The sequence below is a fragment of the Pseudochaenichthys georgianus genome, chromosome 8 (genome assembly GCF_902827115.2).
Source record: "Pseudochaenichthys georgianus chromosome 8, fPseGeo1.2, whole genome shotgun sequence".
In the NCBI taxonomy this organism is placed as follows: domain Eukaryota; kingdom Metazoa; phylum Chordata; class Actinopteri; order Perciformes; family Channichthyidae; genus Pseudochaenichthys; species Pseudochaenichthys georgianus.
The window spans coordinates 660,420-680,262 of NC_047510.2; the positions used below are offsets into that span (position 1 = coordinate 660,420).

A 19,843-nucleotide genomic window follows, 5' to 3' on the forward strand; every position below is an offset into this window, starting at 1 on the left:
AAAACGCTGCGGCTCGGCTGCTTACAGGAACACGCAAGCATGAACACATCACACCAATTCTGGCTTCCTGTCCATTTTAGAGTACATTTTAAGATTTTATTATTTGGTTTTAAATCGCTTAATGGGCTGGCCCCAGAGTACATCTCAGACCTTCTACAGTGTCTACAGTCTTTTGATCAGATTGACAGCTACGGTGAGACGATCTCCCTAGAAGCTCCGTAAAGGTACGTGTTGCGATGTCTGTTTGCTTCCCCTGTCAAGAGTTCAGATCACTTAGTGATGATATATATACCTAAATAATCAGTGGAACCTCAGCTTTAATCGGATATCTTGTATGTGTAGCTACGACAAAAATGTGCGATTAATCGCAAATTAATCGCACATTTTTGATCTGTTCTAAAAGTACCTTAGAGGAATATTTTTCCTTTTCCTATTTTTCCTTTCCGTTTTTAATACTCTTATCAACATATGAGTGGACAAATATGCTTTAAGCTAATGTTTATTATCATTTGAACAATGACAAATATTCTCATGAATATTAAACACAACAACCTCTGAACATTACAAATATTCGCCTCAATTCAACCTGGAACCTCTCTCATACAATACAAATGGTGTGCGTGTGTGTGTGTGTGTGTGATGGTTCGTTGGAGCTATGTGCAACTCAAGGCATATGCTCGAACGGGAGCTGCCTGGACGCTGCAATCATGTTGCACTATCCGTGCTGAGTGTGCTGACTTCTCCTACAATGTCCCGCTGTCTGCTTCCTGCATCAAATCAAGTGCTCGGCGCAGTTGTGGCGAAATGTCGCTCCTCTGTTTTCATTGAAACAGCTCCTTATATCCGTTAGCGCAGCTAGCTAGCACCAGATGCTAACAACAACAATGCACTTAAGGTCTCTCTCTCGCTCGCTCGGACCACACATACACACACCCTCCCGGTCCTCCCGATGGCCAGTCGGTGCCTGCCGGTGAGCGTGGAAGTGTGGTCTGCCACAAGCGGGCGGCAGGAGCGGGGCTGTCAGCATCAGCTTGGAGATGGTATTTTAAACTCGATGCGCTCTGAAACTACGGTGCAGCCGAGGAAAAAAAAAACACATGCGTTAATCGCGTTAAAATAATTAGTGGCGTTAATTATTTTTTTGCGTTAACGCGTTATTAACGCGTTAACTTGACAGCCCTAGTAATAAGGGTACTTTTATCTTGAGTTCTGTGCCAAAGTGCGTTAGCATTTTTCGCTCAGGGGTAATTTAGATGCTTCTTATGAGACTTGTGTTTTGTTTTGGTAAAAATGGTTTGTATCGTCAGTTAGCTGAGATTATTCCCGTTAATCTGGTATAACACATTAATAGGTTCTTAAATATTAAGATCCCCTGAGACACAGTGTCGTGAAAAAAAAGTACCCGCCGAGGGGGACCTTGGGGCTTAACAGGTTTGAGAGGAGTTCATGTCCACATTTATCTTGAGAACGATGAAAACACATTTTTCTGGGAGTGACTGCGCTAATAAACTTCCATATTGACAGTTAGCTTGTTTGTTAATTGACACTTAACAAGCCGAGGGAGCTTTTTCCCACTCTAATAACTGTTCATTGAATGAATTGATATATAGTTCCAGAAAACAACATGTCAGGAGGAAGAAACCCTCCCAGTTCAGAGAAAATAAGAAAGCCCCCAGAGTTACTGTTTCTCACCTGACAGCGCTAGCATGTTAGCCATTAGCCTCACCAGCTACAATCATATTTTGGCAGAGATTAATTTCTCCGTGCCACTGTCCTTGTGAAGCCACTTCAGTACGGTAATGTTAAACATCTTTTGCTTCATGACCTTTGACATAAAACAAGATCATATGGTCTCTTTCTTAACTGGCAGACCGTAGTTTAAAATGTGTGCAGACAGAGCTCAGTCTCTCTGAAAGACGGTCCTACCTGGATGTTTCTTTGAGGAGGAGGTGGGGGTCTCCTGCTGGGACTGCCTGCCCGCCTGAGCCTTGCTTGAGTAAGTCCCCTCTGTGGAGTCCAGGGAACCTACAGAGACACACCATTTACTTTCATGTTACCCACCAATACTCAAACATTTACAGCGGGTATAAGTATTGAACACGTCACCATTTTTCTCAGTAAATATATTTGTAAAGGTGCTATTGACATGACATTATCACCAGATGTCAGAATACCTTTATTAGTCCCACAGAGGAGACATTTGCATCGTTACAGCAGGAAAGAGCTACAGACAGCTTAATGTTACATATGTTTAAAAAAAAAAAAAAAAGTTCAGAAATTAAGTTATGTGTAATAAAATGGAATGACACAAAAGCCGCGTTCACACTGCGGTACTTTTCCCACAAAGGTTCATGCGAACTTAGTTCATGCAAACTCTTTAGTTCGCATGAACTAAGTACAGATCGCGTTCACACCAGAAAAAGTCCCTGGGGGTGGATGAGGCAAATGAAGCCGCTGACGTCACTTCTTCTTCTTCTGCTTTGGGTTTACTGGCAGGCCGCAAACCACTTCACGGCGTATACTGCCGCCCAAAGTCCCCGGCCGGAAGTCCCCGGAGTTGGGGACTGGCTTCAGTAGAAGCTGCTGGGAGTCCCAGCAGCTTCTACTGAAGCCTTCCGAGTAAATCGCCAGAACGCCGACACCTCCTCATCTCCACCGCTCCATGTTTTATTTTGTGTTGCCATAAGTTAGTCTCTCTGCGTTTCTGCGCTGGGCTAATGCTAATGCGAAGATAATAAAATGGCGGCTTCACAACACTTTTTGGGAGTTTTACGGGGCGTGGTTTGCATTCCGCCCAGCCAATCAGAAATAGGAACCTTTTTCTCCCACGAAAAGGGGGTAAAAAGGTTCTCATGAACTCATTTTACTTCTGGATATTTTAGATGTGAACTGGGGATGGGAATTTGAAAGCAAATGTATATTCGAATATTCAACCCCCCAAAAAACGGTTAACCGAAATGTACATATCCTATGAAAATAAAATTGGGTAAAAATGTTTCCCCCCCCCCAATTTTTTTTAAGAATTTTTGGAATTAAATACATACATGTTCAGATAAGTGTAGAAATCAAGTCGAATTCGTCAAATGTATTGAACTGGTGATCACAGTTTGACAGCTATAGGCCTACAGCTTTCATGTGCAGAGGCGATTCACAATCAGCCCAGCTGTAGAGAAGACCCTCTCAGCTGGAACGGAGGTTGCGGGTATAGCAAGGTATAGCATGTTTAAATAAGTTTAATTTGGCATAGTTTGACCTCTACACCGCACTCACTAACATGGTCGAAATATTTCCACACATTACTCCTTTTTGACGCCATGTCTGTGTAGGACTCTTCTTAGAGTGTAAATAATTAATGGACTATGACTGGTAAAATATGTTGAATACCGGCAAAACTAAATCTCTCCAGTCAAAATGTCTATGCACTTTGCCGCCACACACGGTTGCCAAGCAGCGCTTATTATTGTTTAGGCTGGCCACTCATGTGTCGCGAGTGTTGACAGGGGGCGGGGGAGCACGCTCATGAACTGTAAGCGCCGGAACCTCGCAGCGGCTAAGGAGCGCATTTGCGCCACATTTGGGCCTAAGATGAGGTTTAAGTCTGCGTGATCTGCGTGTAGGCAGGGGCAGCAGCCATATCGTTAGCTAGAACTAGCTAGATCTGATGGATTTGGACATAAACGCGAGTGAAGTATAACCGGACGCGAGAGAGAGAGAGAGATCAGCACCTGCAGATCTGCCCGCTGTGAGGGCATTTATAAGGAATCATTCTGTAAACTTTCATTGTTATGCGGATGATACTCAACTATATTTATCAATCAAGCCTGATGAAATTAATCATCTAAATAAAATTCAAGACTGCCTTAAGGACTTAAAAACGTGGATGACCTTAAACTTTTTGATGTTAAACACGACCAAAACTGAAGTTATTGTACTCGGCCCGAAGAATCTAGGAAACAAACTATCTCAAGATATACTAACTATGGATGGCATTAATTTGGCCTCCAGTGAGACTGTAAGGAATCTTGGTGTTATATTTGATCAGGATTTATCCTTTAACGCCCACATCAATTTCAAGGACCGCCTACTTCCATCTACGCAACATTGCAAAAATCAGGCATATCTAGCCTCAAAACGATGCAGAGAAACTAGTCCATGCATTTGTTACTTCTAGGCTGGATTATTGTAACTCTTTATTATCAGGGAGTACCAAGAAGTCAGTCAAGTCGCTTCAGCTGATTCAAAATGCTGCGGCTCGTGTACTAACCAGAGTTAGGAAAAGGGACCACATTACTCCTGTTCTGGCTGCCTTACACTGGCTCCCTATAGAACACAGGATAGAATTTAAAATTCTTCTTCTCGCCCACAAAGCCCTTAATGGGCAGGCGCCATCGTACCTTAAAGAACTCATTATACCCTACTGGCCTACTAGGGCATTGCGTTCCAAGAATGCAGGGTTGTTGGTTGTTCCTAGAATCTCTAAAAGTACAATGGGAGCCAGAGCCTTTTCTTATCAAGCTCCACATTTGTGGAATCAGCTTCCAGTTTGTGTTCGGGCGGCAGACAGCCTATCCGTTTAAGAGTGCGCTTAAGACCTTCCTTTTTGATAAAGCTTATAGTTAGGGCTGATTAGATTCAGCCCCTAGTTTTGCTGATAGAGGCTTAGTTTGTCGGGGGACATCTTCCTTCTTCCTTCTCTCTGTCTGTACCTGTGTACTCTCATGTTCCCATTAACCCAGCTTCCCCAAATTTCTTTCTTTTTGGTGTCTATATACACCGGGATCCGGAGTCATGGATGATCCTGCGGTCCTGTGTCCTGCATCGCGAGCCCTGGATCTTGAGTCGTGGCTGTGGTCCTGGATCATCGGTCCTGGATGGATATCCTCGTGGATTCATCTTCCTATTATACACACATGCATTTCCAAACATTTGGACTTCCTATGTTGCAAATGTATTATCTTTTCAATTTACACACGGCATCTATTGCACGTCTGTCCGTCCTGGGAGAGGGATCCCTCCTCTGTTGCTCTCCCTGAGGTTTCTCCCATGTTCCCTTTAAACTGTGGGTTTTCTCTGGAAGTGTTTCCTTGTACGATGTGAGGGTCTAAGGACAGAGGGTCTGAGGACAGAGGGTGTCGTATTGTCATACTGATATTCTGTACACACTGTGAAGACGACTGAGACAAATGTAACATTTGTGATATTGGGCTATATAAATAAACATTGATTGATTTATTGATTAATTGAGGGACCGGTGAGCGGAGCAAAACACACCTTTAGCTATGGCACTGACGTATATATACATATACATTGAATTATTCAATTGGATAATATGTAATCAACTTAGGCATCACTCCCAACATTTTTTAAATATATATATATATTCATACAAATATTCATAACTCATATTTGAATACATGAATAATTATTCGAATACCTGAATCATTTCGAATATTCGATTAATCGTTCCCATCTCTAGTGTGAACGCAACATTTCCGAACCAGTGGCAGCCGGCCCATAGGGGCGCTAGGGGCGCCGCCCCACCTCTTGCCAGATACAAAATAAAAATATTAAATAAAAAAATATATATTTAAAAAAAATATATTTAAAAAAAATATATATTTTATATTTTAATTTTTAATGAACAAGGTACATATCATACAATTAGTATCACACAAATGTATAATCTACAATACAATCTCGTTTAAAATTGTGTTACGATGTCTAAAGTTACTGATAAGTCACCTGTTTCCTGCCTGGCCTTGCCCATGGCATTAGTTTATCATTACGGGGCAGAGCCCCCGAGCGAAACAGCAGCAACCAGCAGGTTGCAAAAGTCTCAATAGTAAACTGTGCCGCCGAAACATAATTTCAGCCAATCAGCGCCGTCAAATATTTTGGTCACGTGGGCGCTCACGTTGGCGCCCATGTTGGCGCCCATGTTGCTTACGTGCGTTGACGTGAGGAGTTGTTTTTTAGACTCGTGAGTGACCAAGGTGACGCAGTATTTGGATGAGAATGGTGTGCACGTGGAGTCGCCGGAACCTCGGTCCGCCCAAGAGCTACTCTTCAATCCTTTTGAAAGGAGAAGTTTGGGAGATAAATTGATACTTAAAGACCTTGGACCGGACCAACCCGATTTTTATATATCACAGCAAGCTCGTGAAAAAGACAAAACGTATCAACAAGGCTTCTCACATGGCTAGCTGCATGCAAACAGGTAAATGCTATCTTTTGTTTCACATGCTTGCTCTTCAAACAGCCGGGGACAGATACGATCTGTTCAGAAACTAGACAAAAGTTAAACAAGTACAAACCACAGACTGTCTGTGTCATGGAGAATACAGTCGCTGGTTTATTTATGTCTGTAGGCCGTTGTTGTGAGTGTGGACGGTCGGAGCATATATAGCGTTAGCTTAGCCAAGCTCCATTCAGGGAACAAGCATTCTAAAAGGTTTTTTGCCTGCCGTCTGTCTGCAGACTTGTCAAAGCATTAATTCATGGTTTTTACTAACCGGTATCAGTATGTTGTTACGTCGGCATCATTTAGAAACGTGTATTACAATTTAATCACGGTAAAATATGTTCATGTTGTTGTAGCTGTAGCTCCCGAGCCAGCGCGTCTTGTTTGAATGATGCGAGTAAACACAGCTGACAGCTGCGGTGAAACTCGAGCGACTAGAGCGATGCGATAGGAGCGTTTAGAGCGAAGCGAATATTCGCATCGCGTCCGGTCTGAACGCAGCATTAAAGCGAGCTCCGCGCTGCACTGGAAACGCGCCATTACATCACCAGAAGTCCTAATTTAAGGGGTCATTTCTCCCAAAACATTTTTTTACTCACTCTATCAGCAGCCCCACCAAAAATATTTTCCACCAGCCGCCACTGATCGGAACTAAAGTGGGAAAAGTACTGCGGTGTGAACGCGCCTTTTGGATGCCATAAAATACACCATGTTTGGAGGTCAAATGCCACTGCACATCACGCCAAAAACACCATACTAATGGAGAAGTTTGGAGGTGGGAACATCGTGGTGGGGGTCTGTTTTTCAGCATAGGGCACTGGCAAACTTCTTTTCATTGAAGGACGGATGAATGGAAAAATGTACAGAGACATTATTGATAAATATCTGCTGCCATCTCCCAGGATGATGAAGGTGAAACGAATGTGGACATTTCAGCAAGACGATGATCCCAAACACACAGACAAGGAAACTCTCAATTGGTTTCAGAGAAAGAAAGTAAAGCTGCTAGAACGGCCCATCCAATCACCTGACTTGAATCCAATATAAAATCTATGGAAAGAACTAAAGATCGGAGTTAATAGAAAAGGCCCACGGAACCTTTAAGATTTGAAGACTGTGTGTGGAAGATTGGGCCAAAATCCCACCTGAGCAATACATGAGACGAGTTCCTCCATACAGGAGGCGTCTTGAAGCTGTCATTACAACAAAGGCTTTTGTACGAAGGATTAAATACATTTCAGTAAGCATGTTCAATACTTTTTCCCTGTGTCATTCCATTTTATTACACATAACTTAATTTCTGAATGTATTTGTTTTGGTTTCTTTGCATGTGTGGATTGCATGGGTTGTTACCGATATCTGGTAAAAATGTAATGTCAATAGCACCTTTAGAAATATATTTACTGAGAAAAATTGTGACATGCTCAATACTTATTGTACCCGCTGTATATACTTGTCTTTTATAAGAGATGAAGTGCTATGATTACAGCCCTGTATATAGCAACACACATCAATTAAAAGGACAATTAATATTCATGTTTATTCAGTACGTATGTCAACAATTTGGCACATTTAACATAGGTATACACTGAACAAAAATATAAATGCAACACTTTTGTTTTTGCTCCCAGTTTTCATGAGATGAACTCAAAGATCTAAAACATTTTCTATAAACACAAAATAACCATTTCTCTACTGTGATAGAGAAATGTGTGATAGTGAGCACTTCTCCTTTGCCGAGATAATCCATCCCACCTCACAGGTGTGGCATATCAAGATGCTGATTAGACAGCATGATTATTGCACAGGTGTGCCTTAGGCTGGCCACAATAAAAGGCCACTTTGAAATGTTCACTTTTATCACACAGCACAATGCCACAGATGTCGCAAGTTTTGAGGGAGCGTGCAATTGGCATGCTGACAGCAGGAATGTCCATCAGAGCTGTTGCCCGTGAATTGAATGTTCATTTCTCTACCATAAGCCGTCTCCAAAGGCGGTTCAGAGAATTTGGCAGTACATCCAACCGGCCTCACAACCGCAGACCACGTGCAACCAGACCAGCCCAGGACCTCCACATCCAGCATGTTCACCTCCAAGATGGTCTGAGACCAGCCACTCGGACAGCTGCTGCAACAATCGGTTTGCATAACCAAAGAATTTCTGCACAAACTGTCAGAAAGCGTCTCAGGGAAGCTCATCTGCATGCTCGTCGTCCTCATCGGGGTCTCCACCTGACTCCGGTTCGTCGTCGTAACCGACTTGAGTGGGCAAATGCTCACATTCGATGGCATCTGGCACGTTGGAGAGGTGTTCTCTTCACGGATGAATCCCGGTTTTCACTGTTCAGGGCAGATGGCAGACAGCGTGTGTGGCGTCGTGTGGGTGAGCGGTTTTCTGATGTCAATGTTGTGAATCGAGTGGCCCATGGTGGTGGTGGGGTTATGGTATGGGCAGGCGTATGTTATGGACGACGAACACAGGTGCATTTTATTGATGGCATTGTGAATTTCATTTCATTTCAAACCTTTATTTAACCAGATTGGTCCCATTGAGATCATAGATCTCTTTTTCAAGGGAGACCTGCAGAGATACCGTGAGGAGATCCTGAGGCCCATTGTTGTGCCATTCATCCACGACCATCACCTCATGTTGCAGCATGATAATGCACGGCCCCATGTTGCAAGGATCTGTACACAATTCCTGGAGGCTGAAAACATCCCAGTTCTTGCATGGCCAGCATACTCACCGGACATGTCACCCATTGAGCATGTTTGGGATGCTCTGGATCGGTGTATACGACAGCGTGTTCCAGTTCCTGCCAATATCCAGCAACTTCGCACAGCCATTGAAGAGGAGTGGACCAACATTCCACAGGCCACAATCAACAACCTGATCAACTCTATGCGAAGGAGATGTGTTGCACTGCGTGAGGCAAATGGTGGTCACACCAGATACTGACTGGTTTTCGTAACCCCCCCAGACCCCCCAATAAAGCAAAACTGCACGTTTCAGAGTGGCCTTTTATTGTGGCCAGCCTAAGGCACACCTGTGCAATAATCATGCTGTCTAATCAGCATCTTGATATGCCACACCTGTGAGGTGGGATGGATTATCTCAGCAAAGGAGAAGTGCTCACTATCACAGAGTTTTTCAGATTTGTGAACAATGTTTGAGAGAAATGGTTATTTTGTGTATATAGAAAATGTTTTAGATCTTTGAGTTCATCTCATGAAAAATGGGAGCAAAAACAAAAGTGTTGCATTTATATTTTTGTTCAGTGTATATACATTTTAGACATGCATGATTTACAACTCTCCACTCATAAATGTGGGTGACTTCCAAAAATACAATGAAACCGCTGTGTGGGTCGAAGTTTGAAAAACTACAATAATATTCACGAGACATTGAGTTACACTTTATCTCTTGATTGATATGACAGTGTCATCACTCGTCATTGTGATCATATAATAAATATAAGTCCCACTGTACCTGCAGCCAGGTTGAAGGTGCGGCCCTTTATGGAACTCTTGGATGGAGAGAACCAGTTTAACACGGAGCCCACCAGAGGCAGCTGTCTCAGAGCCCCCTGCACACAAACAGACAAATATGTGTATCCTTACATGTTCACGCTCACACACTCACACAATCACACAATCAATTAAACAAGAGGGCAAATAAGGAAATCCTTTCTTACCCCAGACCTAATTCTTTATTATCCAAGTATGAATCCTTACTCATTTAAGGAGTGGAGAACATCTTTGTCATTTAACCCTCCTGTCGTATTTGTTTCTCCCACCTTACTTGGGGTTCCCGGTCAAATTTGACTCTTACATTAACACAAAAACCCTTAACCTGTTAAGCCCCAAGCCTGTTTTTTTTAGGTTTCAGGCTCGAAAATGACATTCCCAGAACAAATGACCATATCTTCCCTTCTAAAAGGGTTAAATTAATAATCTTTTTCTCAAAGTAATGATAAACCTGTGAGTTGGATGTAGAAAATCAGAATCAATATAGATGTTTTTTATTTTAAAGAAAATTCAGATTGAACATGGTAAAAAACTGGAAATTATAGTGTCCGTCCAAAAGATATTTTGTACTTATAGTGAAAACTAACCTTGGATGATGGGTTAGTAGACTAAAAGCTTTAGGAATCCAAAGTACAACATATAATAAGTACCCTGTATCAAGATTGATGCAAAACAAGTGATATTTTACCTTTGTAGACAGATTTAGCAAAAACAACCTCTTATGGGGCCATTTGACCCATCTCTGGCCCCCCTTGCTCGATTTTGACATGTGACATCTCTTCCTGACCGTTAGAGCCAATAGAATCGAAGGGAAATCGTCCCATAGACTCTCATGTTAAAAAAAAAAGCTGGCGTCTCTGCACATGCAATCTTGTTGCAGAGCGTAGGAATATCCCTACTCTGATTTCTGGAAACGGAAAAGCAGTTTTTATTGCTTATGGATTATCAAAACATGTCAAAGGGGACACAGTCACATTAGATATTAACCTATGGATTAACTACAGCATCGTTTTTATCGTTTTAATGCCATTGAAGACCCGTTTTGACCAGACAAAGACCAAGGTAAGCCATGTTAGCGTTTTTGGCTACCTAGCGCCACATGTTTTGATGTACGTTTTTGTTGATAACGTCGCGAGTTTGTATCTTTCAGTGTTCAGGTACCGGCACCTATAATTTACAGTTTTTTACTATGTTCAATCTGAATTTTCTTTAAAATAAAAAACATCTATATTGATTCTGATTTTCTTCATCCAACTCACAGGTTTATCATTACTTTGAGAAAAAAGATTATTAATGTAACCCTTTTAGAAGGAAAGATATGGTCAGTTCTGGGAATGTCATTTTCGAGCCTGAGACCTGAAAAACAGGCTCAGTGATTAACAGGTTAAAAAAAAAGAAAAAAGACCAGTTAGCTGAGTTTCTTCCCGTTACATGGATATAAAACATTCATAGTTTATTGAATATTAAGATGCCCTCAGACGCTGTTTCCTGCAGATGACGCATTTCCCCCCCCGGTATCGGGGGTGCGGTGTAGAATAGGTTAACACCCTTTAACTACTGGTTTACATGAATAACTGCATCGAATATACAAATAATAGACACTGAAAATGTATTCCACATTGACATGGTTGTCGATTTGTAGGTGTATCATTTGATATCTGGGGATAATAGGGTTAACCATGAATTTCCTATGGCGCTCATTTGTGACTGGGAACAGTAACAAAGTTGACTAAACCTCTCAAAATGCAATCAAAGTGGTGATCAGCAAGTTTATAAGTTCAAATCCCTACTGTGGAGGATATCATAAGGCCTCAAGACAATCAGATGTCAAACACAATATTTATGATTGATGAAAGCAGTAAATCGGTCAGATTTGACCTGAACACGACAGGAGGCTTAATAGTTCTTCATTAATTCTAACAACACATCCGTGCACCAGCAGGCGCGCACACACCTCTTCCATGAGTTTCTCCTCGTTGGCCTTCTGCAGCTGCAGTTCCGCCTCCAGGATGCCCTTCCTCACCACCTCCGTCATGTTCTCCAGCAGCTTCAGGAAACATCACAAACCACGGGGTAAACACACTGTACATCACAATCATCATGTGATTCAATCATCAACAGCAACAATTATTGTGTATTTAATAGTTCTGAAAATTATGGTGTCACTAGCCGCTTTCACACCAAGTACTTTGCCGTACTTAGTTCCCAGCACTTAGTTCCCAGCACTTAGTTCCCCCGTGGAACTAAGAGCCGATCACGTTCACACCGGAATAAGTTCCCTGAGGGAAGATTATGCAAATTAAGCTGCTGACGTCACTTCTTCTTCTTCCGATTTGGGTTTACTGGCAGGCCGCAAAGAACTTCACGGCGTACACTGCCATTACGCGTATACTGTATAATCGCCAGAATGCCGACACCTCCTCATCTCCACCGCTCCCATTTTTTTTTTGTGTTGCCATATTATTCTCTCTCCGTTGGTGCGCGGGGCTAATGCTAATAATGCAAATGCTAGCAAATACAATGGCGGCTTCAAAAAACTTTTCTGAGTTTGTAAGGGGCGTGGTTTGCAATTCGCCCAGCCAATCAGAAATTGGAACTTTTTGCTCCCCAGGAAAGTACCACAGCAGGCACTAAAAAGGGGGTAAAAGTTCTCGGAACTAAGTACTCTTATTGGTGTGAACGCAAAATCCCAGGAACTATCGGAACTAAATGGGAAAAGTACGGGGAAAAGTACTCCGGTGTGAAAGAGCCTATTGTGTTATTTTGCTACTGCAGAGCGTAACATATTTATTAATCTTTGATGAGACTTTTTGCAACTACGCCAACCTTCCAGTATTCTGTAGATTTATATTTATAGCAGTTACCCTTCCGCTCTCCTCTATGTCCCTTCCGAGGGCAGCTACTGTGTCCACCAACTCTGAAACATCCACGTCCTCGGTCACCATGCCAACAAAGATACATTCCTCCTCTGTCCCAAACTCAGGGCCTGTGATGGGACAGGAGACGAACACACCAAACCAATCAATCTTACTTCACGGAAACATGTACGTCTCACAGGCCTCTGAGGTGTGCGAGTGCTCACCGGTGGAAAAGATGATGTCAGAGTCCAGTTCTTGAAGTTTGTTCAGCAGCTCACTGTTGATCTTCTGCAGCACCTCCTCCCTCCTGCTCTCATCCATCCCCTCAGCCTGAGGCTCGTACCTGCACATCGCAATCAGAATTCATGAGTCACACAGAGGGGACGTTCACATGATGAGACAAAATAAGAACAGTATTTAGTAAAATGAGCACTTTAAAAAATGTAAAATCAAATAATAATTACACATTCCAAGTACAAAAAGGTAAGTAGCAACATTACAACAATTAAATGACAGTAATGAGGAAGTTGCAGCAGGACAGTAGTAAATTCCATAATTACTATTGAATATTGACTGAAATAAGGTCTGTGGTTAACACAAGATGAAGAGATTTTCACATTTATTTCGCACACATCAAATATGTCAGTAAATACCCCACTGGTGGAGGTCTGAAGCTGCTATTTGTCATAAAACAGCTGCTGCTAACAAGTGTCTAAACGAGACTACTAAACAACATCACGCTGAACATTTGCCGCCCTTAGCTTAGCGCTGGTGTTGTGAAGTCATGTGACTGTGCTGTAGTTTGTTTATAGCCTCACTTATTGAGATTTAATCCACACTATCTACAAAAATCAAAAAGTGGTGTGAAAATGTATCATAAATGTATGTTTGCCACAAAGCTTATTTTTTTTACAATCCCATTGTTTTTTGTTGAGGGAGCCCTTGGGATGCTAACTTCTGTGTTGGCGCTAAATATACGTCACCACTGCACCACTCTATGATCCAAACCATACCTCTATGGCTATTGTCTGCGGCCAGGAGGCGTTTTCATACGTTTCGGGCAGAAATCATGTATTTGTACCATAGGTCAACATGTCACAACTGTCACAGGACTAGATCAATTCTCAAATCCAACACATTACGAAATATTTAATAAGTATTTTGATATTGCAGGTATACAGTATAATTCAACAGTTTTTTTTTCTTTCTAAAGCAGCATATTGTGGCTGCTTCACTGACAAATATTAAAGAACATTTAACATATGTTGTAACACAATTGTCCTTGTAATTGCACTTGTCTGGTTAATATTACAGTTAATGTGGTAGTAGTTCATTGCTGGTAATGTGATGCTCATGTTTATATAATACGAAGATTGTTATTACCAATGAAGAAGTTTGTCCTAATAACGTCCAGAAGAGACATGAATTAATGTATCTAAGGTCAACCATGTAATTGTGTAACTAAACACCTCATGATTTTTGTAATACGAATGTAAGAAAATAAATTGATGCACTTGATTGTTTGCACTATTTGGGGTTGGGGCACCTGTTGGAGTAGCTTTGGATATCAGCGTCAGATGAATGAATGTGATGTGACAGCAGGCCCTCAAAGCCTCCTCTCTTACCAGACAGCGCCGAGGCCGGGCCAGCTCAGCTGCTCTCGGTACGTGAGCGAGGGCGAGTGTCGGTGGACCTCCTCTCTGAAGTCCTGTCTGAGGCTCATGGTGGAGCACATGGCAGGCACCAGCTCCGACAGCTTCTCCACCAGCTCCTCTGTGTTCTCCTGCTGCGTGCCCAGGACTGGACACAGGCAGAGAACCATGGTGTTGTTTAACCCTTATTACAGTATCTAAGATATCTCAAGGACACTGTGAGTGTGTGGAGGCTACCTGCAGCAGTCAGGAGGGGGCTGAAGCGAACACATGTGCCCTCGTCCTCCAGCTCCACCACATCTACTCCACTGGAGGGGACCCACTGAACCAGCTGTTCTCCTAACTACATACAGAGGAATAAACACATCAACTGTGTGGGGTTGCTCATAGTTCAGTTTTAAGAAGAAACACTTTTTTCTGGAGAAAGATTGTTCTGTGAACAGTTGGAAAAATGTTTGCCACGTCTCTCTTTTTTTTTGTTAGGGCGTTTGTTGTTGTACTTATTTTGGACACACAAGCCTGAAGTGCACCACTACCCAATGCTCTACATAGATGAAGAACTTCTTCAGTCATTATAGTTGTATTGACATATTATTTATTGCAGCTCTAAATAACATAGGCACATAAATACAAAGAACAGGTTGTGTACTACAGAACTCACCCATCTGTTGAAGGCATCGAGCACCTCCTTCTCCCCCGCACAGAAACCTTCCACTGAACCCCCACTGGATGCTAGCGACATAGAACAAAGGGAAAGTAAGAATACAACAATGTACTTTAAATATTTGTTGCTCGATAGTGACATATTATCCCGGTTCAATCTCAGTAACCCTGAAATGTTCTATCCGCAGGTCTCGGGGTTACTCTGCACCACGGAACGAGGAGGGGCTGCACTCTTAGGTCAACAGAACCTCCAGAAACCAACATGCTTTTGGGATGACGACACAGCTGATGGGGAACATGTGACTTTGTTGATAACTAGTAAGTGGTCCTTTGAGTTAATAATATGGCATTACACTAATCCCTTTTAGTTTGAGAACTCAAATAACTGCCTTGCCCATACAGTTTAAATCCATATCTTTCCAAAATGTCATTATAGAATGTGTGTGAAATTGTCATTATAAGCATAAGCAAGATTTGCCACAATATTATTTGAGTGAACAGAAATCGACAATCCGTGCGTAAATGTGTAACCTACGGTGGCCGGCAGGTGCAAACGCGGAACAACGGCCAAACACTCATACTTAAGCAGGAAACAGCTGCAAATAATGAAATGAAAAACAAACAAACTCTGAAAATAAAATTTAAAAAATGCTGCATTTACAGAAATGATGCAAACTAAATACAACACACAAACCCCGAAAACAAACGCAACAGAAAAACGCTGCAAATACAAAAACGATATGCAAAGTGAAAAACACATACAAACCGGATACGCCGGAGTAACCAGCGCCTATGGGCTCAGAACAGGCTCATAATACACACGTGCACACAGAAGGATTCATACTTGTGTTTTTCAATGCACACACAAATGTGTTCCATTTCATATACATGTAAATAAAATCCAATTACAGAAAAAAGTTTTACATATGTATTGTTGATCCGCACATATTAGTTTTCCGTTTAAAACCTCTGAACCTGCAAACACAAACCGCTCTCTGTGCACGGATCGCTGTGCATTCGTGTGTGGGTTTTTTGAGACTCCCCTGACGGTCAGCCGATTCGTACTTGTAATTCTTTCTATCTATAGCCAATCAGATGTCTCCTCCATTCTAAGCCAATTACATGAGCGCGCCCCCACGAGGGTATGATTTCTTGCGTTCATGACGTAGCACTTCATGTACGCATTTTGCGCAGTCCGGTCAGCTCGCTAAACAGAGGGCGGAGCTTCAGGTGATCATGCAGAGCTGCGTGTCTCCGTCAGACTCAGCAGCTGATCTGATCTGTCTCTCGCGTCCGGTTACACTTCACTCACGTTTGTTACCTTTTTACTAACGGTATCTCGGCACCGAAACCGTAGTTTCGGTTACACACCGGTGGTTTCTGACTCAGCTCGTTGTCAGCCGGTAACCAGCTGCCCAGACATTTCGAGGGGAAAAAGGATGCAAACGGGGCGTTAGGGTGCCGTGGGAAGAACCTCTATTTATTCACGTTCTTCAGACTAATCAGTTACATTGACTCTGTATTGCATAGGCCTACATACAGACTAGTTACTTTTCCCGTTCTGACCACTTTCTCTATACTTTCGTCTCTCTCTTCATAACTCCGCACTTCGCCTTGGCCATCACATTTTACACACACACACACTCCAAAAACCCACAACCCCTTGCGGCTGCTACTCTTAAAGTGACAGGCCAAGCCTGTAACACATTTATGTCCATATCGATCAGATCCAGCTCTCCTGATCGGCCTTTATAGAGAGCACCGATCAAACTATTAAGAGTGAATATCGGCCAATAATGACCGGCGGGGCTCCCCCCGTTGACAGTTCACTGTCTAGCACTGGCTTCGTAGTGCACTGATCGATTAGGCTAAGCCAGTGGTTCTCAAAGTGGGAGGCGCAGACGCATGACAGGAGGGGCGCGAGAGACCAGGAGGAAAAATGGTTATTTAAAAGAAAAAAAAAAAGATTACAATTTTTTTTTCATATTTTGAAAAAGTATTGATTCGAAAATAATATGATACAGTACTATTACGTTTGGGTCTCTGTGTTTCATTAAAGCTCGGCTCTGTGTGTGTGTGGAACGAGCCATTTTGTGTGCGTGCACGAGAGAGAGAGAGCACCGGTACCGGAGATCGTTGATGTTAGCTTCTGGTGCTAGCGAGCTACGCTAACGGATATAAGGAGTTTTTTCAACAACAAAGTGGAGGAGAGTGTTATCAGTGTTATCTCAGTGGGTCTCAAACGTTTTGGTCACCATTAATGTAAACAATTATTTCCGAGGCACACGTTTATATGATCATTATAGTTATAAAAAAATATGAAATACTATATGACATTAAAAAATGAATACAGTTTAAAAGGGGAGTGATTTGTAAAATATCCATAAAGAAAAAGTCAATCTGTTTACAGGTCTGTTTCATCTGGGTGTTGAGAGATGTATCCATAGATCTCTTCATTTTGCTCTCAAAGTGCACCAGATTGATGCTTTTAACTTCAATATTTAAAAGTCTTCCCGGGGGAGCATGCCCCCAGACCCCCCTATGTGAGGTCCACACACCACCTATAAAAAATAGCACTTAAACCCTGCTTACACCTATATGCCGTGAGCTGATTATCGAGCCTTCTCTGTAACTGTCACACTGTGTATATGCGTGGGGAGTGTTGCAGTAGAACATTCCTCTGTAGCGCCCGGTGCATTAATGGGAAACCCTAAATGTTTGAGCACTATCTATGAAACGTCAAGCTACCCCACAGCACCCCCAAAATAAATCTCTGGCGCCGCCACTGAGCCTGACTATTTGTGTTGGGGGGGGCCCGACTTTTTTTTTCTCCAAAGGGGGGGCCTGACAGAAAAAGTTTGAGGACCACTGGGCTAAGCTAATCTGTAGCTGCTCCCTCCACACTCACAACAACTACATACAGACATAAATAAAGCAGCTGTATTCACCATGTAGGAAGCACACATTTAAAACGTTTTTTCCTGCCGTTTTTGTGTACACAAGCATTCATCAAGGGTTCGGAAAGTGGCGCTGTACCTTAATAATATAAAGGCTTGTATTTGTGTGAACTCTTTAGTTCTCATGAACTAAGTACAGATCGCGTTCACACCGGAATAAGTTCCTGGGGGAGGATCAGGCAAATGAAGCCGCTGATGTCACTTCTTCTTCTTCTGCTGCTTTGGGTTTACTGGCAGGCCGCAAACCACTTCACGGCGTATACTGCCGCCCAAAGTCCCCGGCCGGAAGTCCCCGGAGTTGGGGACTGGCTTCAGTAGAAGCTGCTGGGAGTCCCAGCAGCTTCTACTGAAGCCTTCCGAGTAAATCGCCAGAACGCCGACACCTCCTCATCTCCACCGCTCCCATGTTTTATTTTGTGTTGCCATAAGTTAGTCTCTCTGCGTTTCTGCGCTGAGCTAATGCTAATAATGCTAATGCGAGGATAATAAAATGGCAGCTTCACAAAACTTTTTGGGAGTTTTACGGGGCGTGGTTTGCAATTCGCCCAGCCAATCAGAGATAGGAATCTTTTTCTCCCACGAAAGTCCCTGCTAGAGAGCAGGGACTGAAAAGGGGGTAAAAAGGTTCTCACGAACTAATTTTAGTACCGGCTATTTTTGGTGTGAACGCAACAAAAGAGTTCTCATGAACTAAGTTCTCATGAACCTTTGTGGGAAAAGTACTGCGGTGTGAATGCGCCTATTAGCACCTGCAGGCAGGTTCCATGGAGCTGTCAGCTCCGGACTCCGCAAAATGCGTACATGAAGCGCTACGTCATGAACGCAAGAAAACTACCCTCGTGGGGGCGCGCTCATGTGATTGGCTTAGAATTGAGGAGACATCTGATTGGCTATAGATAGAAAAAATTACAAGTACGAATTGGCTGACCGTCAGGGGAGTCTCAAAAAACCCACACACGAATGCACAGCGATCCGTGCACAGGAAGCGGGTTGTGTTTGCAGGTGCAGAGGATTTAAACGGGAAACTAATATGTGAGGATCAAAAATACATATGTAAAACTTTTTTCTGTATTTTATTTACATGTATATGAAACGGAACACATTTGTGTGTGCATTGAAAAACACAAGTGTGAATCCTCCTGTGTGCACGTGTGTATTATGAGACTGTTCTGAGCCCATAAGCGCCAGCCAATCAAATCCCATTTCTGAAAATCTGACAGCTCAAGCCGTAGCCAATCAAACCGCGTCTAAGCTGGGAGAGATATCCCGCCGTTCATTTCTATATTTCAAAAAAAGTCGGAGGAGAAACTAATTATCGCTGTAGCAAATCACCCGGTTTTGTATGACCAGACCCTCTTCACCTACCGGGATACAAACCGGAGGAACCAGGCATGGAGGGAGGTGGCAGAGACAGTGGGTGAAACTGGTAGGTTTTCGCCTGTTTGGGGAGTTTATATATATATATATATATATATATATATATATATATATATATATATATATATATATATATATATATATATATATGAGTATATATTGCTCGCATAAAATCCCCGGGGTTTTTGCTTTGTATGTCGGGGACGGGAGATTCATGTGATTGGTTGTTGTTCGCGTTGCTCGAATAAAATCCCCAAACTTCAGACACGCCCAGCTCCAAGATTTTTTTGAACCTGTAGTGTGGACGCTCCGTAACTACTACACAAGCTGAGAGCTTCCCCTGAAGAGAAGATAAAGTGAGGGAAGAACATTGTTAAAAGAGATGACAAATCGAGAGCAGGTAAATAACACGGGCCATAGTGAGTACCGCGGAAACATTTCAAGAGAGAGAGACATTCTTAGCAGTTTGTTTATATGTGTGTATTTGTGTATAGATCATGTTGCAACTATACAGAGCTTTAGCAATACTATATGTAACTATGGTCGGTGGAGAAGTGATCAAATGTA

General features: G+C 42.6%; 1 protein-coding gene across 1 annotated transcript in view; it reads right to left on the reverse strand.

The window, feature by feature from the left end:
- Nucleotides 1-19,843, reverse strand: part of pdxdc1 (pyridoxal-dependent decarboxylase domain containing 1) — a 79,757-nt gene that overhangs the window by 21,117 nt on the left and 38,797 nt on the right. Inside the window, exons 15-22 of the mRNA XM_034089467.2 lie at nucleotides 14,941-15,011; nucleotides 14,517-14,622; nucleotides 14,253-14,427; nucleotides 12,852-12,970; nucleotides 12,634-12,755; nucleotides 11,724-11,816; nucleotides 9,732-9,828; nucleotides 1,927-2,025 (exon numbers count right to left, since the gene is read on the reverse strand). Of these exons, the coding sequence (XP_033945358.2) occupies nucleotides 1,927-2,025; nucleotides 9,732-9,828; nucleotides 11,724-11,816; nucleotides 12,634-12,755; nucleotides 12,852-12,970; nucleotides 14,253-14,427; nucleotides 14,517-14,622; nucleotides 14,941-15,011 (882 nt within the window). The remainder of the gene's footprint in view (nucleotides 1-1,926; nucleotides 2,026-9,731; nucleotides 9,829-11,723; nucleotides 11,817-12,633; nucleotides 12,756-12,851; nucleotides 12,971-14,252; nucleotides 14,428-14,516; nucleotides 14,623-14,940; nucleotides 15,012-19,843) is intronic.